We start from the raw sequence: 27,164 nt of genomic DNA, 5'->3' as shown, positions 1-27,164 counted from the left end.
AAAATAAATATTTCATGGTTAATTTTATAAAACTGAAGTTTATTTTTAATAAAATAGCATAATTGTATTCAATGATTTTAAATTAAATTATAAAATATTTGCAAAAGAAATTATAGGCGTATTATTGCCGGCCCGTTGCAATATGTCAACTTGTATACCTTATAAATGAACCAAACCCGGTTCAGCTAATCTTGCATACAAAGCCTCAACAGTTCGCTCAATCCTTATATTCCTCCTCGACCCGGACAATAATCCCTCACAGCCCACCAGACTTGAACGCCATTTGAATCAAAACGTACTACCAACGCCATTTCTTCAGAACCCCATCCAATCCGATCGTCGGACGGACCGCGTGAGAACCGGAGTCCGGACGACCCAACGCTACTGTTAAGTACGTTTCTCAATCTATCTGCTCGACTCTGGTTGGTTAAAGAGAGAATGAAAATAATGAACTCGGATACTTTGATTCTCCATTTCATGATTCAATAAACTCGTATTCTACTATTCCTTCATTTTGTGAATTATATTATTTTGGTTGATACGATTGCTCCTTTCGTCATTATAATATCGTTCACTGTAATACTTAGAATGACTATAATCTGTATTCCAGAAAGATTTTTCTTGAACGTAGATGTTGATAATCTTGGTTTTTGAGAAAAATGAATTCGAGCAAAACGTTTAACGATTACATTTTGGATCGCATTTTCTGATGTTTTGATTTTTGAGAAATTTGCCTTAGCTTAGTTCAGTGGAAATATTGGGTTGAAAGGAAGATACATCAATAAAACATTGGGAAGGCTTTGAGTGTCAATCGTTTATTTGAATAGGGTGTTCATCTCAGCGTAATAAGTTATTTAATCGAAAATAAGCGAGTCCAAAGTTATGTGTAGGTGTATCTTTGCTCAACCTTGAAACAATTTTGGAAATAGAGTCAAAGTTAAGAGTGGTGAGTTAGCTGCTGGAAACTCGAATAAATGATAGAAATTTGGGATTGACGTTAAGCACGTCTAGTTATTTGTTAACCTTGAAATGAATGTTTGGATTCTGAGAGGTCACTTGTGGTAAGATATCAAAGATGTATGACTTCATAATTACTGGAAGTTCATGAACCCAATTAGATACTTTGCCCCAGCCGTCACAACTTCCAAAATATGGATGGGGGATGGATTGAGATTCCCTACAGCCATTCTTTTTTTTTTTTTTTGGTTCTAATTACTATTACATGCGGCTATAATAAATGCAGGTGGTGAAACAGAATGCTTGTTAATAATTTGTGTATTTTGTCAGGGAAGATTGTTTGAATCAATTTGGAAATTGCATTAAGTGTGAGATGGATAATGACGATGACTTTACGTTTTGTCAGGCAAGTGTGGTACATATATTTCATATGATGAGGTTATGGCTTTCTTATCCTCTTGAATTGGCATAAGTCTGTCAAGTATGTTGATTTTTGCTATGTTTAATTACAGTTTGTTTTGGGTGCTTTTCAAATTTACATCATTTTATCTGAATACTGAATAGATGGCTTATGGTCATAACTTCAGGTTAGCTTACCTTCTGAACAAGAAGGTCACGAGACAAAGAAGCTTGTATCAGATATTGGTGGTATTAGTATAAAAGATGAATTCTCTGATGGCAACAATAATGGTCAGAATGACTGTCTTCTATGGAATGAAAATACCAGCTCTAAGAAGCAGGGTGCAATTGGTTCTTTGTCTTTCAATGTTATTGATGCGCCCTCTCTGAAACAGTCAACTGAGTTTTTAAGACCAGTAGCATCAGAAGATGCTGGAGGTTCCACTAGAAAAGTTCGGGAAGAGAATGTTGCAAGGAAGCCAGCACCTCGAGCCAAGGTACCTTTTGAGAAAGGACATAGCCAGATGGACTGGCTTAAGCTGACTCAAACACATCCAGACCTTGCAGGTGCTTGTTGAATATATTTCTCGGTGAAATTGCTCCACATATTTTTTTATTCCATAGTTCTTCCACCGATCCTTTTCATGAATCTTCTCTAGATTTTGCCCACTTATTTGATTCTACTCGTTATAGATCATACAATCTCCTATTGTCTCCCTCTCTTTCCCTCTCATGGGTTGTGCCCTTTCGATGTTCTTTAATCAGACTATTTATTTCTGAAAATCATCTAATAGACATACTTTTGCTCCTAAAAAGGTTTCTACCTTTTTTTCTGAGATGTTCATGTATGCTTTTTAACTTTTTATGCAGTTATGTTTCTATTTTTTATTTTTTGGTCTTCCAGACTTATAAAATGATCACATCATAACAAAGTGCAATTCCTTTGCTCTGATTCATAATCTTTTTATTCCATTCCACAAATCACATGGGGCGCTCTCCCTCTTTGTTGTGTCTGCAACTGTGAAAACTGTTGGTTAGAAAAAGCCCATTGGTTGCAGCTAGATGGTGCTGGATTTGCTAAGGGTTGCTTATGCATATAATTTTCTAAATCAAGGGGTTGCTTATGCATATAGTTTGCCCCTATTGTGAAATTTCTACATAAAGTAGAGGAGACACTGTACACGTTTTTATAATATTTATTATTGAAGTTGTTTAGTTATACAGCAAAACTTGTAAGCAGGTTCAATTTATTGCAAGGCACTGAAAGTTGAGACACTTCCATGTTACTTATAATGCTACTGACTGTAAGGTACTTGATTCCAGGATTAAATGGACAGTCAAATAAGAGGCGTATTTCTATGGATGAAGTTAGACAACATCAGGAAGAAGGTTCCAGGTGGACTGCTTTGAAGGGTCGTGTGTACAATATATCTCCATACATGAGATTTCATCCTGGAGGTATGGAAATGATCTTATCAAGTTTCATATCTTCATTGACCAAATTCTCATTTATTCAATAAGTATGTTGTGTGGGGTGAGTTGGTAGCACATCGTTGGTGTTTGGAGCCTATCAATGACCTAGGTTGAATAATATAGGAAGCCAAAATAATATTGTGTTATAGTGCTCAAACCAATTGAATCTTTATGATGCTCATATTGCATCTCCAATCTCTAACATGTATTATTTGATGATGAAATCTTGAAAATAGCTGACTGGTGTTATTAATGAAATGGTGTTGAGTCACGGAGTTGTATATTCCCCTAAAAGCTACTTTATGGTTTCTTCGCATGCCTCCAGTTTTACATCCATCGAAAAATCTATACATGTTTGCATAGGTATGCTTGTAAGTTGGAGGTACTATTTGCTCGTCTTTTTAAAAATTTCCTTTTTCAGGTGTTGATATGCTGATGAAGGCAGTGGGAAAAGACTGTACATCCTTATTTAGTATCCTTTGCTTGAATTTTCTCCCTTTCAGTGGTTTCTTCAGGTCTTGCCTGAATGCTAGTTGTGATTTTTTGGACTGGTGATTATCTTACTCCATTCAACGTTTTTGGTCGTTAGTTTTCCCCACTTGGATTTCTCTGAAAGAACCTTTTTTCCCCTTCTTGCTTGTGAAATCCTTCATTTGCAGAAGCTACAATCTCCAAGCTGTGCCGACTCCTATAAAGTCAGTGCCAAGTGTTGTGCTTCAGGACAAATGGTGCTACTACTTGTTTTTGTTCTTTTGATCCAAAAAAAAAAAAAAAGTAATGGTGGCATCATTTGTCCTACATTTTATTCTTATACTTTCTCCTCCTTTTGTTCTTCTCTTAGATCGTATTTTTATTTCTTTTTTATCTTCCTCTTCCCTTTACCTGTTGAGGATTGCAAGTTGAATCTTCCTTTTGATTTAACCTATTGAGAATTGTTACAGCCTGCAATCCTTAATCCATCTGTTTTAGATAAACACCATGCTTGGGTGAATGCTGAATTTTTACTGGAGAAGTGCCTTGTGGGTACACTAGATGACAGTGAGTAAAGGGCAGCAAGAACGGAGGGATTAACAAGTGGTGCTAAGTCTCATTCACCATAATACCATTACCAGCGGATTGGCAAAGGAATCCTTTTATATTTTAATTGTATGAGATTAATGTGACACCCTTTTTTATGGTACGGGTAAGTTCATCATACCATTTGGAAATAACTTTTTAACTCTTTTTTTTGAAAAAAAATACCGGATTGGGTTCTACCCTTATCTAATAGAACATGCTAGCCAAATGTTCTTAATGTAACACCTACTTTATTTAGATTCATGTGTTTTTCTGCAAAGCTTTTAATACTTAAACATAGATTGCTGTAGCCATTAATAGTTTAAAAATGCCCTCACACGGACTCATCCGTTGCTGTTGGATGAACCGGGATGGCATGTTAAATGCATGTCCACAAGAAAAATGTCATTGTAAGTAGGGCTTATCAAAAATTCGAAAATTCAACTCCCAATACAGCTCTGCTCCGACTCTAGTTTCAGCTTTGCTCTGACTCCGACAAAACAGAGTTGGAGTTGGATTTCTTTTTTAATTTTCAATCAGAGTCAAAGTTTTTGTTGGGCTGATTTCAACTTTTTGCTCAGACTTTGACTCCGACTCCGAATCTAACTTCAATATTATACATATGCTATAAAAATATGTATTTTTATATATATTTATCATATATACTAGTATAGTAATATAACTAAAACTAAATTCAATAATATATTAGTATGAGCTAATTATTATAAAAAAATTTATAAATATACTATAATATAAATAGATTAATGATAGTTTAATATATTTAAACATCATAGTATTAAAGCCATATATAATTAAATATAGAAATAAGTTAAAACACTAGTATTTAAATAAGTCTAGTATAATAAGTTAATATCACATATATTAATTTACTAAAGTATAATAACATGTAATTAGACACTAAAATATCTAGTATATAATTAAGTCAGAAATAAGTTAGACATTAGTATGCTAATATGTAATTAGATGCTATATTATAAGTCTTGTATAGAAATAACTAATAAGTTTAGAATAATAAGTTAATAACACATAATACCAATTTACTAAAGTATAATAACATGTAATTAGACACTAAAAATAAGTTATAAATAAATTAGACACTAGTATAATATAATAACAATTTTAGTATAATATAATAAAATAAGTTAAATATTAGTATAAAAATAAATTAGTAGTGAATGACTTTTTTTTTTAAATTTTAAGTTTTTTGAAAAATTAAAATTTGAAAGCTCACATTTTTTTTTTTTAAATGGGCTAAATATGAAACTAAAAATGAAGAAGCCCAAATCCGACTCTGCTCCAACAAGTTGGAGTCAGTGTTGGATTTAGGAGAATCCGACCCTAAATCTGACTCCAGCCAAGTCGGTCCTCACCCCTAATTGTAAGAAATGCTTTCTATCGATACTGGACATATAAGCTATGAAGATACGTAATCTTTTGAAAACCTTGACACATTTTTACTCCGAAAAATTATTCATTTCCCATGCCCGCATAAGGCATGGTTACACAAGATTTTCCCACAGCATTTTCCCAGCCTAGAAAAATGGCATAGCTTTCCCATCTGACACCACAGGAAGTCAGAATAATACCTCCATAAAATAGAGGACTCTAGCCAGTTTAGATAACTATTTAAAGTATAACATGAGCCTAATCAACGGTCAAATTCACAAAAGACAGTATCTATTAACCATTACGAAATCTCTATCACAAAATTATGAAGCAGGTAGAGATAGAAATCACATATGAGCTACGGTGACAACCCGGACTTGATCAAGAACAGGACCGCAAAGAGATCCAAAGTCATCGATCCTAGTATGATAGAAGGAGCTGAAGAATGTAATTCTGGTCCTGGTTGACAGCGCTTTGAACTTGAAACTGGCAGTCTTGAACCTGCCCTTGCCTTCTGATTTGAAGGGGACTTTCCAGGTATCTTTAGCAGCAAATGCTTCAATCATCATTGATCCATGGCAACCATTCTTTGCATCTCCAACAGCAAATGTAAGGTTATAGAATTTGTTGGGAACTGTTCTGAGAATTTGGGCAATGGCACTTTCTCTCCCTGCAACAAGTTCAATTGCGGCAAGTCCAGAAGGGACATTGAAATGCTTCGAGTCTATGAACTTCACAGCTTTAAGGGACTCAATGATCCAACCAGGAAGCGGGGATGTGAGGTCTTCCTGTCTTGGAGGAAGGAGAACTCCATGGGAAGAGTTTACTAAATGATAGGGACCCTCCTCAAAGCCTGGATTCTTGACCAAGTTATCTGCAAGAAATCATTGGCAGGTATCGATGAAAACCACCCAAGTTGTTCATAGATTTATAGAAACAAACAAAAATATCATGTGATAGTTACAGAAGAGAAGAGAAGTTTGTGGCAAAGAATGGAATTCGGTTTAGGGTGATATCTCTTCTGTTTGACTAGGATCAATATGATATTAAGGCAGTAATTTAGCTATAAGCTGCACAGATACATTGGCAGAGCCAACGAGGAAACAAACAGTTAAATAAAACAGAGTAAGACTCAGGGCAGGGAGTACAAGTTCAGATCTGAGTGATTGTACTGTTTTTATCTAGGCTATTCCCTTGAGACTGTTTAAGGTACCAACTTGGGTACAACCAACGCACTGCTTGGACTTGAAGAAGCAAACCGAATGGCAAAAACAAGAGACCAAAGCACTATAGGGGTGCAGAATGGCAATATCCCATATCACAGATCTAGGCATCTAGCACTCCAACTTGACAATGTACATACAATAGCAGAAGAGTTCCGAAGATAGATTTCTAGAATAAGTTGTAGTGCAGAAAGGTTTGGATGCAATAATGAGAACCGTAACAAACCGAAGTTAACAGAGGTGAAGTACATATCACCAGCAAAGTTAACATAAATATTTTCTTCGGAAATAGAATAGAATGATGATTACCTCTCGTGGGCCTTGGAGGGAAGAGCTCTTTGATAGCGACTGCATCCAAGAGTGGTCCACAAGCAGGGTCCTCTTGAATCCCAGGGTTGTGAAATGTCACAGTAACAACATTAGAAGTGGCAATGAATCCAAAAGCATAGGTGTCTCCTCCGTTACTACTGTAGAGTGTCTGCAAAGGAAGGTCTCCTTTCTGAGGAGGCACTAAGACCCGCAAAACCTCATCTTGTGCGCATGTTCTTGATGCCCCAAATGTTAGAGCATACAGGGCACCTGGTTTAACTTTTATGGTCTGAGAGATTGAGGCCTCATTGCCAAGCCTTACAGCATGAACACCGTGAGCCACAGCGAAGTACATGCCACCAGGCTGTGGACCGCCAGAGATGTACTCCACAAAGCCATTGAGTTGCCATTTGGGCAGTGCATATTTTCCTTTGAGTACTGTTTTCTTTATGTCAGTTGGTTTTGGTTCTTCTTCAAAGTTTCCATTGTCGAGGTATCCTGTAGAAACATTGCAGAGCAACAGGAAATGAGAAAGGGTTGAAAGTATAAAGATATCAAAATTGCCTCTCTCTCAGACGCACATGTATTTGTTGAAGCATTTTCCCAAAAGCTCATCCAAGTCTCAGAGAGAGAGAGAGAGAGAGAGAGAGAGGGAAAATCTTGGAACAACTGTCTGTGCGTATCAGCAAGTGTTTAGGAGAGGAGAGAAAGAGGGAGACCTAAAAGTGAAGATCTAACAAAACAGATCAGGTTCTAAAGCTACTCCGGAAGAGTGCACGTGAAAGAAGATAGAAACCCAACTTTGTTTAAACAGATCAGGATACCATAAACTCCTGAACCAAGCCAAATGGAGAAGAGAACAGAGAGGGAGGGAGGGAGGGACTAAAAGAAGTGGATAAACTTCAGTGTACCAAAACCACCACAGGAAAATTTCAAGTAAAATCAGAAGCACAAAGAACCAGCTCAAAGCACAAATCACATTCCAAGCCAAAATGGGGGTTAGATGTAAAGCATTACCTTCCAAAAATGTAGCTGCAAAAGCAGGACCAGTAAGCAACAAGAAGGAAGCAGCAAGCAAAAGTGTGATTTTCACTTCCATGGCAAAGCACTGGGAAGAGAGAGTGAGAGAGTTGTAATGGACTTGGTGTAAGAGAGATGAGATGCCGGCCCTAGTATTTATATTGGAAATGGGAAAAAAAGTGGGAAATGAGGAAGCAGAAGGTTAAAAGGGCTAGCTCAGCTGAAATCACGTTGAAAGGCCACACCGGTTAATGAAGCGTACCAGGTGGGTTACGTCTGCTCATCCCAGATTATCAAGGCCGAGTTTTTCTCCATAATTAATGCTGATGATGTTATGCTAATTTTGCTCTGTCTTCAATTCAGTTAAATGAGTGGGGGGTGCTGGAGGACAGTTGTTAGATTTGGACCGACGGACACGTTTGCTTTTCCCTAACAAAATTCAAATCTTTAACAGTGATAATATGGATCATGTTATGGTATGAACTCCTTTTTTATTGGGGGCTGTTTCAAACTTTCAAAAAGTACAATTTTAAGAATATTTTTTTACCGAGATCATGAAATAAGAGAAATGTCGTTGTCTTGTTTTTAATTATCATTCTAAAACACAAAAATTATTGGATATTTAAATGGTGTAGACTGTAATGTAGGGTAGTAAATTACAAGTGAGGACTCAAAATTTTTGGAAATTATTATTGTTATTATTAAATAGGATGGTTGGTAATATTGCAACAATGACATTGGCAGTATTAGGTGATGGCCTTTAAACTGATAATAATGTGCGTAGATAGATAGCACAGCGCACGGTTTTAATTTTTAATTTTAGATGAAAGTATAAAATATTATTTTTTAATAATATTATTATTTTAAAATTTAAAAAAATTTAATTAAAATTTTAAAAATTAAATTATTTATTATATTTTATATAAAAATTTATAATAATAAGATGTGATGGAAATTTTACATTGTAACCTACAGCTACTTGCAAAACCTATCCTAAGTTAGCTATTGCTGTACAGTTTCGTCACGTCGGGCGTTACAAAACTATTATGAAATCTGACAAACTGCAGTTAGAGTGACCAATAAATAAATAAATAAAATGCGACCCACGTGCAGCTGTCCCCTCTAACCCGCGCGGTGTCCTGATCATGTTCTGAGCCCACGCACATGTCCCTCTTAACTGTTGCGCCGACTCAACTAGCCACACCTGGCACCAATGTGTTTTCGTTTTATGTTTTCCTTTTCTATATTAAATATTAAACGGTATTCCTTTTTCTTTCCTCTTTATTATTGCCTCTCGTTTTTTCCAAATAAAACGAATCTATTATTTTTTTAAAATATTATATTATTTATTATCAATTATATAGTCTACTTTATTTTGAGACAAAATAAAATAAAAAAGATAAATGCTAGATTTTGTCTGTCAAGATCTCTCTCTTAATCATGATTAGCATAAACAAAAAGTACGGGCCCTATCTCATCTTTATCTTAAGCCTATTTTGTCATCTATTCGCATATTTTATTTATTTATTTATTTTTTTATGAATGTTGCTTCTTGCATTTGTAGCTAATGAACAAAAGTTTTCAGGGCATTTTATCAAGGAAACAAAATGAATCCCATGTGCACTAAAGATGTCACTAACTTGGTAAAAAAAGAATGGCACATGACATGTTTGCAACATTTCATGCAAGTGATGTAAATTAATTGGACCATACAATCATGTGACGGAAAGCTAACGGACTGCATGTGCCAATGGGCCCCAGTGTTGGCCCTCAAGTCATCTTTGATATGGTTGGATTTAGCATAAGAGTGGCCTCATCATTCTCAGAAGGTCCCTCCCAGTAAAAAAGGACTGGAACTCGAATGTGGGCCCAACTTCGGTCATAGAGAAGGAGTAGCTTTGACCTGAACCGTCGAGGATCTCAATTACTTCAATCGGCAAATTTGTTGGAGGCTGGATTTGGGGCTCTTATATTAATTACTATGATTGAGTTTGTCTGGACAGCAAAGCGATGGATTATCATGGGTGTCTATGGACCTCTCGTGGGATCATTCATGGATCAGATATGTAATCTCGGAAGACCAACATTACCAGACCTAAGTACACGTGTCGTGCCATTTGGTTTAGGAATCAAGTTGTCAATTGTGCCACACTGCCCTGGTCAAGTGGACTGTTTTTTTTCAGATTGAAAATTCCCATTATTGTGTCGGGTTGGTACTGTGTTAAGTCATTTTTCTTGTTATATATATCATAACAAGGGCAGTGCCAGGGACACCGACGGCGTTCCGACGCTGCCCACCGATAATTGCATTTTGTACTTTTTAATTTTGTGTATTTTTTTTTTCAGGTATTTTTTAAATCACTTCCGTCATTTTTAAAAATAAAATAAAATAATGAACTTATTAAGTAAAAAAAATCACAATTGGGACAATTCCTCGGGAGAATATATGGTGATACCATGAAGCCTATGGATCCATGGTATAGATGGTTTAGTGAAAACTGCATAGGAAGCTGGGAATAGTTACACTGTTAGTGGAATTATTGAGGAAGTGAATGAGACAACACTCAAGATAATGGAGCTGCCAGTTCGTAGGTGGACTCAGGATTACAAAGAATTCTTGGAATCTACTTCTTCAAGTAATAGGGAATGCAAGGATCCTTTAATTGAGGTATATTATACACCAGAACGTGTCTCAGGTTTTTATCCAGTTTCTGAAGAAAAATCATGCTGGCTGCAGGATTTTGACATGAATTGTGATGATGTAACAGTAGAAATTGACATCTTCTTGACTGAAGAGAACTTTATTAGGGCCAAGCGAGAGGGTTTGCTGAAGAAATTTAAACTAAACACCACAATTAGCACAAGTAACATGCACATGTTTTGATTCCAAAGGCGTGATAAAGAAGTATGACACCTTTCTAGAGAAAATATCAAGTAATTTATTTTGATTCGGCATTATATTTCAACGAGAACATACTGATAATGTTTTTTTCTTCCCCAGTTCTGGAAGAACTTTTTCAACTAAGACTTGTGTTTTACGAGAAAAGAAAGGTGAGCGCACTTGTGTTCATAGGAATGAATACCAAATGTTTCAGATGCTTCTTCATGGGGAACAGCTACTAACAAAATTATATAAATGCATGCAGAAATTTCTATTGGAGAAACGTGAAATGGAATTATTGAAGTTGGAAAACAAGGTTAGGTTTATCTTTGCGGTTGTGAATGGAGAGATAGTTGTGAGCAACAGGAAGAGAGCTGAACTTTTTGTTGAGCTGCAAAGAAAAGGTTTCGCTCCTTTTCCCAAGAAAACTAAGTCTATTGAGCCCGAGGTTGCTGGTGCAATCGATGACACGGAAGAAACAGAAGAGAATTCTCTTGCTGTTAGCAAGAGGGGGTTACAGATCAGTGATTACGAGTATCTACTGGCCATGGCAATTGGAACCTTGACCATCGAGAAGGTTCAGGAGCTATGTACTGACAGGGATAGGCTTAATAAGGAGGTTGAAGATTTGAGGAAGGAAACTCCATAGTCTTTTTTTATGACAGATCTGGATGCTCCGGAGAAGCAACTCGACGTATGAAAAAAAAATTATAATTCTGAATAATGCTTCTTTATTTAATATTTCTTGACTGATTTGTTTTGTGTGATTCAGGACCTAGAAAAAAGTGATGCTCAGTCAGAGGAACTTGGAAAGAAATTGAGAAGCAAAGCAAAGGGCGAAGCTGCCAGTAAGGCTTGTAGACATGCACCCAAGAACCCACGCAAGGAGGATAAGAAAAAAACAACTAACGCAGAATCAGTCACAGAAACCATCTCAACATCATCTATATCTGCAATGGAAACAGGTAGGCATGGAACAATTTTTTTATATGTAAGTTTCTGTTTAGATTTTTTGCTTAAATGCCTGCTTTACCAGAGAAAGCTCCTGCTATAAGGTTTGTTCTGTTCCTATTACGTTTTCTTCCCCTGTGAAGGATCCTTCTAGAACTCATGCTGCTATTACGTTTTCTTATCAGCAAGGAAGGCCTACTTTAGTCTTGAACGACGATGATGGTGACGGTGATGATGATGATGAAGAAGTGCTTGAGCTTAAAGAACGACTTGCTGCCTATAACCTTGAATCATCTCCCGAGCAATCAGCAGGTAAACACTAAATGCGTATATTTGGGTTGATTACGATTATTTACATTCTTATTTAATTGTCAAAGTTTTTTTCCTCTTTGACTATTTTTTGACTTAGCTCTCTCTTTTTGTTTTTATTATACCCACAGCCATAGAGACTGAAGTTTTCAAAGTCCCAGCCAGGAAGAAAGAGCCTAGCAAGAGGACTGCTGCGCAGAAGAAGCCCTTGGCAACTGTCACAGAGATATTTTCAGATGATGATGATGATGATGGGAATGAGGTGGTGGATGAAGACTTTGAACTACAAGTTGTAGATGCCCCAGCAATAGGAAAAAAGGAAGGGAGAAAGCCGGCTGGAAATGCGAAGGCTGCTAAGCCACCCTGCAGCAGCAAAGAAGAGAGGTGCAGCCAACAGACGGCAGCCTCAGACGTTGGGGCCATAAACTTTTGACTGACATGTTAAAGCCTGTTGAAAATTCAGGGATCTCACCAGAAAAGAAGGTGAGAAAGATGAGGGCATCACCATATTCAATAAGAAAAGTGGTTCTGTGTTGGGCAGGGTTGGCGTGACAAATGAGCAACTGAACCTGAAGAAAACTCTGGTCCCGAATCTACTTCTGGCAGTACCGAAGAAAAAGTTGAGGTTGCTCCAGCAAGATCAAGACCTCAGAGGGTGAACCGCGCAAAGAAAATGTATGTGTTGAGCGACTCTGAAAGTGAAAATGCCAGTGATGCTCTGACTTGGATGAAGAAGAAGAAGAGGACTAGATTCAGTAGTTGTTCTGTAATATTCGAAATGGGAATTATTTTCTCTCTAGCTGCTTTAATAATCTGCTTACCATCGTACCCTAGCATCGATCACCATCTGTAGTGACTTGGTATGGATCAAAAGATTATTTCTTTCCTCTAGAAGTAGAATCGATTCACAAGTAGCCCATTACTTGGCAACTCGCACCTACACTGATTTTTCTAAAAAATATCCCTGTTTATTGCTGATATTGATTGTCAAAGTGGCTGAAGAGGAATATTTTCTTTGTAATCTTTACAGTACGCGTAAAAGAAAGAAAAGAGAGGAAAAAAAAAACAGCGCCAGTACCTATATTATTATCGTTATTTTTCCAGTAACAGGATTTTGTTCGGACCACATCGTCCCTTGTTTTCTTGATTTAAAAGAAAACTCATAAATGTACTGGCTGCATCCCAACATCTCAACAAAAGTTCAATCACCTTTAATTTCCGATCATTCGTGCCGCCAGTCAACGCATAATATCCCAACCACTACAGTAAATTCTTCTGGAAATAAAAGCTCTGTAACTATCATTGCTACCCTAAATGGGAACCTTCTATAACACAGAGATGTTGCAGTTTCTGTACAGATTCTGGTTAGAAGCTCAGACAGAAAAATAAAATTTAACAGAACCTAAAACAGAAGATACACCTACTAATGATGAACTACAGTGGGCAGAAATTTTGAAACTAAGGGTACAATTACCTGAGAAGGTGAGAGAATTCAATAAAGAAAAATCTGTTGATCAGCTAATCACAAGGAAAGGTTTCGCTTGGTGGCTTCCATTTTCAGTAACAGATCTTTAATATCTGCTTCCATCCTCATTTTCATATTGAAGTATTCTTGATGTTGTCTCTCTAGGGCCTTCAGTTCTTCAGATTTTTGTTTGCGCATTTCTTTGGCCTCAGCCAAACGCAACTTTGCAATTCGACTTGCATACTCTTCTTCAATTTTTTCATTCTTTGCAATGGCAATGCGTTTCAGCCCCTCTGCTTCTCTTCGTGCAATGTCAGCACGTTCTTTGAACATTTTAGCTTCTGCTTGTTTGATTTTCACAATACTCTCCAATTCATCAAAGAGAGGTTCCTTCTGAACCCTTGTCTGCAACTCTGACTCCAAAGTAAGTTTATCATTCCGTTCATATCTGAAGCTAGGAAGTATACCAGCTGTTGTTTCCAACCTAGGGCCCTTCTCAGAATAGATGGATTTTAGCCAAGTGGAATCCTTGCTTGGCCCAGCGATCCCATTGCCTTCTTTACCTTGGTCCTTCGCATTTGAGATTGGCGTCTTGCCAAACTTGGGCGAATTAGCGTCTGCATTAATAATGAAGGGTGTAAATTTCAACCTTGTGGTTCCGATTAAAATTCAATATAACGCTGCATTACACATGAAACAAATGTTGCACTTCGAAGCCACCGTGTTGATCGGTTGCAAATTCAATAAACAAATGTTACCGGTTTCTAACACAAATTATAACACAGAAATCAAATGTTAAGAGCCACACTCTCATAAGCAAGCAAAACTCTGACGCATCACAATTTGAAAACAAAAACTACAGAAAGCAGATCAAAATGACAGTCTTCTCATTCCCCCAATCTGCAACTCAGTTTTATTTGTTCAGCAACATATTTTGTCTCGTATAAAAGAATGAATTCACAAGGTTTAATATTTGCCCCAGAGATACTCGAGAGGGCTTCGGAATAGATTGAACTCAAAAAGGAAAATGATAAACACAATTTTTTTCACAACCCTGTTTTAATTGAAGAGTATTTTGTAAAACAACTTATAAAAGTATCCTTATTTTAGAAAAAATATCTTTATTTTGAAATATGTTTGTGTAAAGCATTGTAAAAAGAGTTGTGTATCTATCTTTTACTGCAATCCTGCAAATATTTTAAGTTACTTCGTGTTTTACAGTTTATAAATGAAATAGGCAACGATCGTCAAGGAGGAAAGCAACACATTTTCTTGTTACGGAATATAAAGAACTAACCAGTAAGAAAAGACATGATATGACTGTAGACCTCCTGAAAGTCAGACTTATTTGCCAAGCTTGCCAGCATCTGGTCAGCAATTTCATGAAGTCGTCTTCCCCTCATGTCCTTGCTATCACAAAAAATTCTCTTCACATATTCAAGCTCTCTAGAAAGAGTTCCAACCGTCCAATCCTTCGCAAAATTTTGAAAAACTTCATTTACAAAGCCGAACATCTCAGAAGGATGATCACAGGCAACACAATGGAACTGCATCTCCGTTGTCCCATAAGCCCCCGTAGTACTCCTTCCATTTCTAATGTAAGATTCTCGTAACCCACAATCGGTATGGCACCAATGAAGACAAACATCACACCCAACCCAACTACAAGTATTTGAAGCCATGTCAAACTTCGAGCACACAAGACACATACAAGCACTGCAAAAACCATTCTTCTGCACACAAACCTTGCAATCACATTCATCCACAGGCAAAGGGTTCTTACAGGTAAGATTTCTGCATTTTAAGTTCAGAAAAACCTCTGCCAAATGAGTAGACGAGTTGTCCTGTTGAAGGTAATCTGGTAGACCAGTTTTCAACGCGACCAAGATCTCCAATTGAGCCCGATGGGATTTCAGTAGCATCTCCAGGGTTACGTCAGACCTGTCCTGAAGAGCTTTCTGAAATGCGAATAGTTGTGGTCGCTTGTCCACATTCAACATGATCTCGCGAATGCTCTCTTTTAGACATGCTATGGATTGTCCTGTCATGTCATGAAATTTCCTAGCCATTACATGTAATGGTTCAGCAACTATCCTGGCAACGGCCGTCTCAACAAATTCAACTCCTCCTATCTGAAGCTGTTCATGCTCCTTCTGGCTACTAGTCCTATGTAAACTACCATTATTCTTCTCTCTCATTCCTCGCTTCCTGTCAAAACTATAATTGGAACCAATATCATGAGACCCTACACTCTGCGAGGGTGATCTAACATCATCCAGGTGCCTTGACCGTCCTCCTGACAACTGCCTTTGAAAACTCAACTGCCTCTCTAGCCCACTGGACATTTTAGAGCTTCCTTCCATGACCCTATGATGTTGTCCTTGCACAGCTTGACCATTAGAAATGCCTTGAGACTGATTAAGAGAGCCATTTCCATTCATCAAGATTCTCTGATACAAGGGAATTTCTTTCTGCTTGGACTCATTCTGCGACTGTCCCTGCCAATCGATTCCCTGAAATATGGGGCGGCTGCCAACTGATTGTTCGTAGTTGTCCATCAAATTCTGCGTCAAAGAACAGCTCGGGTTGTGATAAACTGTCTGAGAACCTGAAAAAGACATTGATGCGGTAAATCCATCCGAGTTTGTACAGAACGTATTACTCAAGGACTGAACACTCATTGCTGGACTAGGTGAACCCGGAGCAGCTTGATTCGTATCACCAGCACCGATTGGTAATAAAGCATTTGGTAAACTTAGCGAAAGATCAAGTGGCTCTAGCACCAACTTTTCCTCCTGCTTGTTATTAGCACCAGATCGATCACCTTTCTCTTCTCTTCTAACAGGAGAGCTTGTAAACAGCTCAAACCCCCGAGTACTTGGTCCTTCCATATCATCGCTATCCCCGCAAGTCTCAAACTCCCTCGATTTCCTTCCAACGCATTCACCATCTTCAACATAATCGGTGACATGGGCAGGTGCAATAGACACACATTTGCCTTTATCCATGAAATTATGACTCTTTAAACCCTCTGTTTCTATCCTCATATTGGATTCAGCCCCTCCATTTTCGTACTCATTCAACCCACGTATTTCCACATCCTCTGCCTTGGCTTCAAGATCTATCTTACCCTTATCTTGTTCTTTACTCTCCTCATCAAAACCCAAAGAAGACTTGTCAACAACCACTGTAGCCATCTTTGTTTCCTCTTCGCATTCCCTAACCTTCCTCACACCCTCTTCTTCCTTGTCGCCACCTTCATTGTTTTCCGCCATTCCATTGTTCTCACTCTCGACCCATTGTACTTCATCATCAACCCCCTTCTCTTTCCCCTCCTCACAAACTTCCATATTATCTGGCAGCTCTCTCTCAATCTCAATCTCCATCTCTATTTCTTCTTTACCCATTGCTTCATTCAGTCCATCCTCCACGACTGTACTTGAGTCTTCAATCCGGCATTTAACCTCAATCTCCTTATTCTCAATATTATCCAATTCCAAGTCCACACGATCTCTTTTCTCCGTTTCGGTTTCAGCCTCAGCTTCATGACCCAATTGAAGCTCAACCCCACGCACGGACTTCGATTCTGGGCTGGGCTCAGGCTCTGGCTCTGGCTCTGGCTCTGGCTCTGGCTCTGGCTCTGGCTCTGGCTCTGGCTCTGGCTCAGGCTCAGGCTCAGGCTCAGGCTCAGGCTCAAGCTCTCCTTCCTCCATTTCACTGCTACTCTTACTCTCAACCTGCACCTCCTCGGTACACTTCTTCACCATCTCCACATCCACACTCCTAGAGTGTTCGCTTGGCCCCGATTCCCTCGACCAACTTGGCGATTTTGATTTCGATTTGGAGTTGTCCTTCGAATCTTCCTTCGTCCTCGGAATCGCTCTTGAGACTCGTACCGGTGAAGAACCCGAATTTAAAGCCCTCATCATCCTCGACGGCTCGCTCGCAGCGGAATCCCTAGACCACGTTGGCGATTTTACGTCCCTCAACCCAATTCTACTTCCTCCCACTCCTCTAGTGCTCTCCTCCGAATCCTTAATCCCATTATTATTACTCCCAAATCGCCGCCACGACGACACACTCCCCTCGCGCCGCGACCGCTCAGACGCTGCAGAAGAAGACCGCTCCGATCGAAACCCCTTTGGAAAGTCCCTCCTTGACGACGACAACCCACCGCAAAAGCTATCAGACCGGTGCATCAAGTTACGATCATACCCTCCTCTGCTCTCTCCGCTGTAACGATCGAATCCACCCTTTCTCCGTTCAAAACCCCCGTCGAAATCGTGCTCCGATCGCTTCCGCAGCATTCTCGAGGCGTCGCGGTCGTCTTCCGCCAACCGATCCCGGTCGTACCGAGCAAAACCCTTGCGTGCATTATCCGGCTTGTAGTAGAAACTCCGGTGCGAAGAGGAGGACGACCGGCTCGGGTTGGGAATGGGGTTTGGATCCTTGCACTTATCTCCGTAGGAATCGAGATCCTCGCCGCCAGACCTGAGCCTCTTCATCCTCCAAAGCTACGAACGAAATTCTCAAACTTTCTTTGCCAAAATTCATAAACAAGCAAATTAACAGAAACAGGCTCCCTCTCCCAAAAAACGAAGCAAAGCTAGGGTTTTTTTACTGGAAGTAGAAGAAGATTCGAAGAAGGAGCGACCGCGAGGTACTTACCGTACTATTTTTTTAATGAAGTGCCCCAGAGTTTAAAGCGTAATTTACGGGTATTACCATTCGAGGTAGGGTTTTAGGGCAATGGTAAAGCGAGAGGAGAGATTGGTCAGAAAACTTCACCGGCGGGGACGAGAGTGGGAATGTTGTGGTTGGCTGCGGGCATATTTGGAAACAGCAATACATATGGACGAAATGGAAAAAACTAAAAAGGAAGGTGGAGGTTGGTTTTCTACCTCAGTCAACGCATTGTCCTCGTTTATTTTGCTGATTTAAAAAAAAATTAAAAAAATAAAATGTTTTTATAATATATTTTATAATATTATTTTTATTTTAAAATTTAAAAAAATTAAATTTTTTATTTTATTTTAAATAATAAAATAATAATAAATAATAGTAAAAAACAGATAAAAAAGTATTAATAAATAATAATAAAAATCTCCAAAATCTAGACATTGTCCAAAATTACTTATAAAACAAGGCTTGCAAAAGTCTCCAAAAATTTAGAACTTTGTTCAAAAAGTCTCTCTCTCGTTTCATTTCAATCGGTGTGATGATCTTGTCCCTTGCATACTAAGGCTAAAGGGAGAGAGAATGGTTGCTAGCGTGACCATGCAATCCCAATCCCAACCCATTTTGCATTAACAACTCCATTTTTATGGACAAAGTCTATCATTTCTTGGTTTTTGTTTATAACTTTATTAACAAATAAATAAAGCGGTCAAATTGTGGGGGTGATTAGCATTCCATGGCCTTCTTTTTTTCCGGTCAATGTGCGTTACGTTTCGTGGGTGACGTTATTCTATTGGTTTCTGGGATTGTTTGTCACATTCAACCTTAAACGCTCTCGATCTTAACCGTCCACGTGTTATATATTGCACGTGTTTGTGTCTGAAGGCGATTGTCTTTCATGTCCTCTAAGGTACGCATGAAAAGTTAGGACGGTTTGACTCTCTCTCGGACTTTCGACGTCATTATTTTTACTTTTCTTTTTGACCCACTCTTTTCTGATAATGGACTTTAACTTTAAGGGTGTGGATTGAATTTGGGGTTTTGCATAAGGGCCCTCGGATTGTTCATTGGGACCCACCATTAGGATGAGCTTGGAAGGGCAACCGTGCATGTGAGGTGTAGATGAGCTCGAAGTAAAAGGCTAGCATAGAGAGACAGAAGGAAGTTAACAGATAATGAGTGACGTATTTTGAATGGTCTAAATAATGTTTAGCTGAATATTCCAATTATTATCAAATTAGATGTTTTAATTTTTTTTAATATATATAATCGCATTATATGGATTTTATAGTATTAATGGTAGGAGTGTGCAATCCGATTTGAATCCGGATATCCATCTATAATCGATTTTGAATTCGGATCCAAATTTTAAAAATCATACGGTTATTTATTCGGATTAATCCAGAAATAATCTAATAGATAACCGAATTCAATCTAAATATCTGAATTTTTTTTTTTAACTATAAATCCATATATCCAAATTTATTAATATTTTTTTGAAAAAAAAATGTTTAAACTTTAAAATAAATTTTTATAGCACTTTTTTCACAATTATGAATGCTAGTAGACATTGCTTTCCTCTGTTCTTCCGTGAGTTTGAGCCTTGAGGCCTTCACAATAGAGAGAGTTCTTCCGCCATATTGAACAATTGCCTTTTCAAACAATTTCTAAGCAAAAGTCATGCATTGTAGGGCTCGTTTGTTTTCAAGAATAAGATGAGATGAATTGAGATTAAAATTAAAAAGTTAAATAAAATATTATTAAAATATATTTTTTAATATTATTTTTATTTTAAAATTTAAAAAAATTGAATTGTTTATTTTATTTTGTATGAAAATTTGAAAAAATTATAATGATGAAGTGAGTTAAGATGAGATAAGATATATTCTAAAAATAAACTACGCCTAAAGAACGAAAAGACCCCGGGATAGAGCTGTAAAACTATCTTAATTTTGGGTAGTTGGCTTATTTTTATTTTTTAAATGTACTATTGATTTCAATAAGATTACAGGCCTCCTGCGAGTAGTTGCTAGATTCACGCTGAAATCATGTGTCTTTGAGTTTTAGTAGTCCATATCTTCTTCTATAATCTTGTATTTTTGTCTTGTAGGAATATTTGTTGATTTTGTACAAATACATTATCATTTTTAACAAAATTACGAACTGCTATTGCTTTCATTTATCATATTGACTTCATGATTCATCTTCCAGAAGATTGCTGAGAGATATGGGATTGAATAAATTTGAGTGGTTTTCCAGAAGATTTAAACCTATAAATTCTGTAGATCATCTAGACGGTACTATTAATAGTACCTCAGCAGAGATGGATCATTATTTACTCGTTGTTATGAATGGAGATTGCACACGCAAACCGGAGAAGTTAGGGAGGGAATGAGAGATCAGAAATCTCAGATTTTTTTTTTTTTGTTAAATAGACCTTAGATAACCGGTTCATAAAATCAAATCCATATTAACTGCCCGGGTGTAATCCAGGTAGATAACCGTCCGGATACGTCCGGATTTCGAACTGGACAGATAAAAAAAAAAAAAAAAAAAACTCAGTTCTACACCTCTAATTAATGATATTTATATATCTAATTTTGAAACAGTGTATTTATGATTGATCTTTATGTAATTGTATAGTCAAATTCGATTAAATAATTGAAAATTAGACAATTATATTTAGATACGATTACTATTAAATTTGCACCCGTTAATTACACTTCATGACCGAATGTCTATTTTTATTTTTTTGTTCTGTTGAGACCATCTTCTTGTACCTTCAAAATAAGTATGCTTAAATGGGGGATGAAGTAAGCTTATTGGAATTTTAACAACTAACAAATCGACCTCTTGACAGGTTTGCAACTCTTAAAAATAAGCTATATATAACTCAATCAAGTCGATACAATGCTTGTTGCCACTTCATTTTGTTTATCCTTTGGAGTCTACATGGTGATGCCATTAAAAAGAACCTTGATGATTGAATATTAGTTGAACTCATAACGTTGTAATTTGGTTCTATATCCTATAAAGATTGAAGGTTTAACTCATCGTTGATGCTAAAATGTGATGTTTACCATTGCTCTGTCCTGTATTAGAAAATTAAAAGCAGAAAGCAACTTGAATTTCCTCTAAAATTGTCATTTGTCTTTGTGACTTGTCCATTTCAAAATAACCAAATTAGCTTAAGAAACAATACAAGGTGCTAGAAAATGAAGGATAAAAGGGAAATAAAATTGGGAGCAATTGCATGGGTAGCCTTTTCAAATGGACCCTTATCCATTCCTTATGGACATGTGACCCAAACAAACTTTGAGATAAATAGGAACGCTTGCTTCCCGATTAAAGATATTTTTCTCCTACTGCACTAGCAGCCATAGCCAGTGAGGGTGATTGGTATATCTACTTTTTGCGTGATGAGGTCAAACACCGCCCCTCCACCACCTCACCTTCTTCATAAACATCAATAAACAAAAACATCTCCACCAACTCACCCACCTAAACTTGATTTTCGATAACCAAAACCTTCCATGGCTGCTCTCTCAGTTGGCCATTCTTTATACAGAACGATCTGTACAAATCAAGAACCCAGAAAGAAAAGCAGCCCAAGAACATTCATCCTTTTAGGCTGCCAAAGCCACAAACCTGCAGACACTTCCAACCCAAGAACGAAGAAAGAGAGAAGAAGGGAGTCGCTGTTGCCGGGAATTCTTGTTGGTTTTGGGAAGTTTGGGAAGGTTTTGAAAGAGAACATGAGCCCACAGCAGAAGGGTGATTGGAAGGACGTGATGCTAATGAGTCTATCATTTGCTGTTTATGTGTATATTTCCCAAAAGATCGTTTGTGCTTATTGTGCTTGGATGTCCATGCCAAAGCAACCGTGGTAGACATTTTTAGGGCGTTAGCTTTTCAAGGTAGTGTAAAGGTTTCGAATTTATCTATTTTCTGTTAGCAATTTCATGTTAAAAATGCTGCAAGTGATTTAAGAAAATTGATATCTTTGTTTGGATTATGATCTCAACAAAAAATATTTGTTACATTTGCCCACAAGGGAACTTTGAGGTCCTATAGATCAGATCACCAGAGCTCAAGTCCAGCATCATGTGCAATGTTTATTTCAAATGCAATGACCAGAAAATGGCTATGATACCAATAAGTATTTGAGGTCACAACGAGATTAAAAGCAAACGGGGCTTTATCCTAGGAGAAAGGGGAAAATAACATATTAAGGTTAATTAGCACACACTTGAAGAAATAACTGAGCGTCCGCATCGCTGGAACCTTTGGCCTTTAACGTTTAATGCTTGAGATCATGCTTGCTTGGTACACAAAATATCTTTGTCCATCTGCTTATGATTAGTCTACTTTGTGCGCTCCGCGCTTGAAAAGGCGATAGAATAGTGACAACAGCCAATGCCAAAAGAGAACCAGCCAATTAGATCGCTTTGGTTTCGGTTCAGGTCTTGGTCCAAAGAGTCCTTTATAGATCTCCTTTTGCTTCTGATAAAGAGCCTTGTCATGTTCGGCAAGCAAACGTAACTCCCTCGCAATTGCTTTGTTTTCGGGTGCAAATTTCCGTGCCTTCAGGAAGTCCGCTCGGGCAGCATCTGTTTGCCCAAGTTCTGCTCGAGCTTTACCTCGTCTGAACAGTGCTTTGACGTTGTTTTCATCCTCTGCCAACACCTGTGTGAGCCCATCATCCCATTAAATATCAATGTTTATTTTTTAAGTAAATAAATAACTCTCATTGACCACTCTATGCATGGGTAAGGATTGAGAGAGAGAGAGTGTGTCTTTTACTGAAATGTTCGTTGTCTGTCGCATAATATCATTCAGTGGATAGCAGCTAAAAGTTGTCAAGACTTGTTTCCTGGTTCTACAGAAGGTGCAGTGACCAGGTGCAAAGCGAATGACATTAATTCAGTCACTGGATTACCGTGCATATAAATGTATGCTCCAAATGGTAGCAAAACCATCGTTTAAGTTCTCTGTGGCTTCATGGGGTACTCTCTCGCTGTCCAGACTAAGAAGAAATGCAAACTGTGGTTTGGGTTGTCCAGACAACAGGTTGTAATTTTTCATTAGAAACATTTGGTGGGGGAAAAAGTAAGGAAGCAACTTCCAATATTGTTTTCCCTTTGTGCACCTACAGATTTAAATGGAATAGAAACAACCATGCCTCACAGTAGTTGACTGAGTCAAATATTATGGAAATTATGCAGTGTAAGCGATTATATAGGAGCCACTTACAAATTAGTAATATGCCTTCGGCATATCTAGGCGGACTTGCGAAATAAATATGCCAATTCAAGCTTTTTTTATATTCCTAAATATGATTCAAGACTCTTTAAACTCATACAATACGAAGATGACGAAGTATTTTTTTACTTATAAAAAAAATAAGCATTTAGCATTTGAAATGGAATGAAATCTGTCCATGAGACATGAAACTGCATACTTACAATGCTGCATTGCATGATGGCTTCATCATAGCGCTCGAGCTTTATTAGACATGCTGCCATGTTAAGGTGACATGGATTCTTAACTGCTAAAGCCATGTCCCTGTACTTCCCAAACAATTGGAACATGAAGTCATCTCCCATATATGCAATGGCCTAAAATGAAGAAAAACCATCAGAACTTGCTTAGAAACAAAGAAAAATCATGAAGAAATTTAGATGCCAAAACGAAATTATATCCAAGGAACATTAGTGGGTAACCATTTCATACTGTTGCATAGCCTCCTCCAGTTTTTCCTCCTTAAATAAAGCATTTCCATCCATCTTTCTTCGATCTGCTGAACCAATCCTCTCCTCCACAGTCATGTCAGCACGAGCTTTGCCCTGTTTTTTTGTTGTTAAGTTCAAATTTATTAATGATCAAATAAGGTGTTGCCCAAGTTCACAGTGCATATATATGAGAAACATCAATTAAGAAAACAAGAAAAATTTGAAGTCCTGAAATCGAGAAAATGAGATTTCCCCTACGAAATGTATTACGCATCAGCATAGTACCAAGGTCAAGCCCATAGAATTGAAGATAACAAGTACTTTGGAAGTCAGTTAAGAACAACTTACCTCTTTAGTCTCATCAAATCCAATGAGCTCAACTTCATATATTATGTCTGCCATAGGTGGAACATTTGGGAAAGAAAAACTTCCTTCTTTCCCATAACCTAATTCCCAGCCCACATGTAACCGGGCACGTTCACCAGATTTCATGCTGGATAAACCAATAGCCAAGCCAGTCATTTCATTCTTCTCTGTGGCAGAATAAATATGTCAACATTCTATAGAATGTCCAACAGAGTATAACACCATGTAAATACCTGGCTGTCACTTTAAATGACTTAAATACATATGCAAATGCAAATGTGTCATTCTGAACCCCTAGGGGTTGGCTCAAGTGGTAATCTTGGTAGTATGCTCCCTCTAGGTCTAACGTTCAAATCCTCTAGGGTGCAAACAACTTCTAGGGGCCATTAAACTGGAAGAACTTCACCTTGAATTACCTAAGGTTTACTTAAGTGAAACTCCTTGCTGAAGGCCTATGCACTCCCGAAATTAGTCGGGACTTTGTTCTCGGACACCCGGTGCCAATAAAAAAAAATGTCATTATGAGTCTACTAGGTGTGTATGTGGGTTGTTCAAGGTAGCTGTATTCTTCAATATCCTTTTCCTAACGTTTTAATCTTCACATTGGATCCAGTTGATATAATGACAAGTGATATTCAGACATCCCAACATTGCATAATCAAGTCTCCCATAAGCTTCTGTAGTCCTTAGGCAGTGAACTCCCCAAAGAAATGATAGTTAATGAATCACAACATCAGTTTGAACCACTTCATCTATGTTGGTCAGTGAACTAACAATTATGTACTCCAGTATAGAATACTAAGTAACTAGGTCTGAAGATTGAAATAATTATTAACAGAAAAGGTAGAGGGAACAAAGAACTGATAAAATTAAGGGTGAAAACAGCAAGACAAACCATACACCAAATAACAAGTTTCATGCAGATATTACGCATATTTTGAAAAGAGAATCAGGACCATATGCACAGATACCTTTCCCTAATACCAACTCAAGTGGTCTTTGCTCCTCCCACGTGTCTTCAAACTTGTGCTGGGTGCTTTCCGTCCATGCCCTGTAGTGCACTATCACACACGGTTCGGAAAGCATAATGGAGTTAACATCATCCACAAACATCCCATGAGCCAAATTTGAATAGATTATTTGCTGAACAGAATATTAGAAGATGTCCAAAAATCCAACATTGATGCCCCAGAATATGTTAACTCAACCAAGTCTTCGGTTGCGTTTGGATAGTGAGGAAATATCATATTTTTGTCAATAGTAGTGAAAAAGTAATGATAGAATATTGAATAGTAGTGAAAAGTAATAATAAAATAATGAGTAGTAGTGGAGTATTACTACTACTGGCCCTTAATCTCAATTAATTAAACAGATCCACGAACAGCATAAAAATATGCAATGGTCTGATACTACTAGTATCTAGGTAGTGGTGGATGCAAGAATTCCAAGTCTTTTATTTTCTTTTTTGGATAAGTTTTAAAAATCTTATTGATAAGTCAGGTCTATCATTTTCATGGACATGAAAGATGACCAGATGAAAACTAGAATATATTAATGATCAAGGTAAATGTATCCGGAGCACAAGAATAAGAAACTATCAGGTACTTACAGAAGCATGTTGAATATTTGGATGGGTTTTGTCCATGACCTTCCTTAATGATTTGCTTTGTGACTTTCTCATGAAGGATTTCCACCTCAGAATCAATTCTTGGGGGACCATTAGCATCTTGAGGAGGCTCCTCATGCACAAATGCAGCATTTTCAGTGGCTATTTCATTTCCATTATCTTCACCTGCAAATTATGGCCATTCATGAATCATGTGAAAATTGATGACGTTACTAAGTAAACTGAAATTTCAACATATTTGTAGTAGATAAAAACGTCGTATTTGGCAATGTTCCTTGAATCATACCAAGGGGTTGGCTTTGCTGCTCATTAACTTCAGCCATTTCTCGAAATCCAGTAAAAGCCAGGGGTTTTCCTCAAATTTCTGCACATATGCGAGTAGAATAGAAGAATCAATCCGTATGTGTACAATTGTTAAAAACCCGTACACTTGACTAGACAGAAAGAGAATCGAAATTCCAAAGCAAAATCTACACTCCGTTTCGTAACTGGAAAAATGTAGCGGGAAAAAGATAAGACAAGAAAATCAGAAGTAGAAAACTCTATTCAACTGAGCTTCAACCAGGCCTAGTTTAGCTCACCTGACTTCAACAGCCTGATTCCAAAACTTGGAAATTTTCTTTTCCCCGTGCTCTCAGGATTATTAAGACAACCAAACAGATCAGAGTAAGAAATAGAGAAAGAGAGTGAAAAGAATTTAGCTTTACGTACAGTGGGAGGAAAAGGATCACAGAGGCGGCCGAATTAAGATTAATATTTTTCAATGTTTTCGCCTTTCGGAGATGGAAGAAGATTCCAGAGACAAGCATAGCAAGGATCGCTCCTGTGATTTCCGTCGTAAAAGACTCGGAACATATAGGGACGGTTATTTCGACGTAGAAAATATTAATTTGATGGTGATGGTTTGACCAATGATGGTAAAGTAATGTTACATATCGCAGAGTGATATGGAAAAAATAATGTTAAAGTAACGTCACATATTGCTTCAGATTTAATATTAAAAAATTAATTTTTTTTATATAAATTATATATATATATATTTATTTTAAATTAATTATGCGACACATCGCAATGCGATGCTCACTTGTGCACTCGTGAATTCAACTACCATTTTTTATAGAATAATAATAAATTAAGATAAGAATGTATTTATTTATGAGTTTTGCTGCATATAACTTGGTCTATTAAAATTTTAACACATTATTTATAATTGAATCTATTATAAATTTTAAAAAAATAATACATCAATATTTTTAGTAATTGATGTGGAAAGCTTTTCATATGTTAGATGTGTAAAAAATAAGAATTATAA

General features: G+C 37.5%; 4 protein-coding genes, 1 long non-coding RNA gene and 1 pseudogene across 8 annotated transcripts; 3 read left to right on the top strand and 3 right to left on the bottom strand.

Annotated features, from left to right (window-relative positions):
• Positions 1 to 260: 260 nt before the first annotated feature.
• Positions 261 to 4,143, top strand: LOC121239992 (cytochrome b5 domain-containing protein RLF-like). Of its 2 annotated transcripts, none has more exons than XM_041137416.1 (6): positions 261 to 391; positions 1,293 to 1,363; positions 1,545 to 1,923; positions 2,680 to 2,814; positions 3,251 to 3,301; positions 3,799 to 4,143. In XM_041137416.1, exons 2-6 carry the CDS (start codon positions 1,331 to 1,333, stop codon positions 3,873 to 3,875), a joined length of 675 nt encoding a protein of 224 aa, XP_040993350.1. In that variant the 5' UTR covers positions 261 to 391; positions 1,293 to 1,330; the 3' UTR covers positions 3,876 to 4,143. The 2 variants fall into 2 exon arrangements, with proteins under 2 accessions (XP_040993350.1, XP_040993349.1); XM_041137415.1 differs by having other exon boundaries at positions 1,288 to 1,363.
• Positions 4,144 to 5,338: 1,195 nt separating this feature from the next.
• LOC121239432 lies at positions 5,339 to 8,222 on the bottom strand. Its single transcript, XM_041136683.1, has 3 exons — positions 7,842 to 8,222; positions 6,825 to 7,322; positions 5,339 to 6,166 (listed from the first exon to the last, which is right to left on the bottom strand). Exons 1-3 carry the CDS (start codon positions 7,921 to 7,923, stop codon positions 5,640 to 5,642), a joined length of 1,107 nt encoding a protein of 368 aa, XP_040992617.1. The 5' UTR covers positions 7,924 to 8,222; the 3' UTR covers positions 5,339 to 5,639.
• LOC121239433 lies at positions 7,509 to 8,039 on the top strand. Its single transcript, XR_005935303.1, has 2 exons — positions 7,509 to 7,574; positions 7,644 to 8,039. It is a non-coding gene; the product is annotated as an uncharacterized LOC121239433 (long non-coding RNA).
• Positions 8,223 to 9,594: 1,372 nt separating the features above from the next.
• Positions 9,595 to 12,838, top strand: LOC121239403 (annotated as a pseudogene).
• A 449-nt stretch (positions 12,839 to 13,287) lies between these two features.
• LOC121238400 (protein OBERON 4-like) lies at positions 13,288 to 18,278 on the bottom strand. 2 transcript variants are annotated; one of them, XM_041135248.1, is made up of 3 exons: positions 17,116 to 18,278; positions 14,748 to 17,067; positions 13,288 to 14,067 (listed from the first exon to the last, which is right to left on the bottom strand). In XM_041135248.1, exons 1-3 carry the CDS (start codon positions 17,953 to 17,955, stop codon positions 13,508 to 13,510), a joined length of 3,720 nt encoding a protein of 1,239 aa, XP_040991182.1. In that variant the 5' UTR covers positions 17,956 to 18,278; the 3' UTR covers positions 13,288 to 13,507. The 2 variants fall into 2 exon arrangements, with proteins under 2 accessions (XP_040991182.1, XP_040991181.1); XM_041135247.1 differs by having other exon boundaries at positions 14,748 to 18,278.
• A 3,954-nt stretch (positions 18,279 to 22,232) lies between these two features.
• LOC121239680 (peptidyl-prolyl cis-trans isomerase FKBP42-like) lies at positions 22,233 to 26,749 on the bottom strand. 2 transcript variants are annotated; one of them, XM_041136953.1, is made up of 8 exons: positions 26,564 to 26,749; positions 26,139 to 26,216; positions 25,835 to 26,017; positions 25,197 to 25,286; positions 24,208 to 24,392; positions 23,851 to 23,973; positions 23,593 to 23,745; positions 22,233 to 22,813 (listed from the first exon to the last, which is right to left on the bottom strand). In XM_041136953.1, exons 2-8 carry the CDS (start codon positions 26,173 to 26,175, stop codon positions 22,487 to 22,489), a joined length of 1,098 nt encoding a protein of 365 aa, XP_040992887.1. In that variant the 5' UTR covers positions 26,176 to 26,216; positions 26,564 to 26,749; the 3' UTR covers positions 22,233 to 22,486. The 2 variants fall into 2 exon arrangements, with proteins under 2 accessions (XP_040992887.1, XP_040992888.1); XM_041136954.1 differs by lacking the exon at positions 26,564 to 26,749 and adding an exon at positions 26,342 to 26,557.
• Between the last annotated feature and the right edge of the window lie 415 nt (positions 26,750 to 27,164).

The sequence above is a fragment of the Juglans microcarpa x Juglans regia genome, chromosome 7D (genome assembly GCF_004785595.1).
Source record: "Juglans microcarpa x Juglans regia isolate MS1-56 chromosome 7D, Jm3101_v1.0, whole genome shotgun sequence".
Lineage (NCBI taxonomy): Eukaryota > Viridiplantae > Streptophyta > Magnoliopsida > Fagales > Juglandaceae > Juglans > Juglans microcarpa x Juglans regia.
The sequence above is the reverse complement of the archived record's forward strand: the minus strand, read 5'-3'. Positions and strand labels throughout refer to the sequence as shown.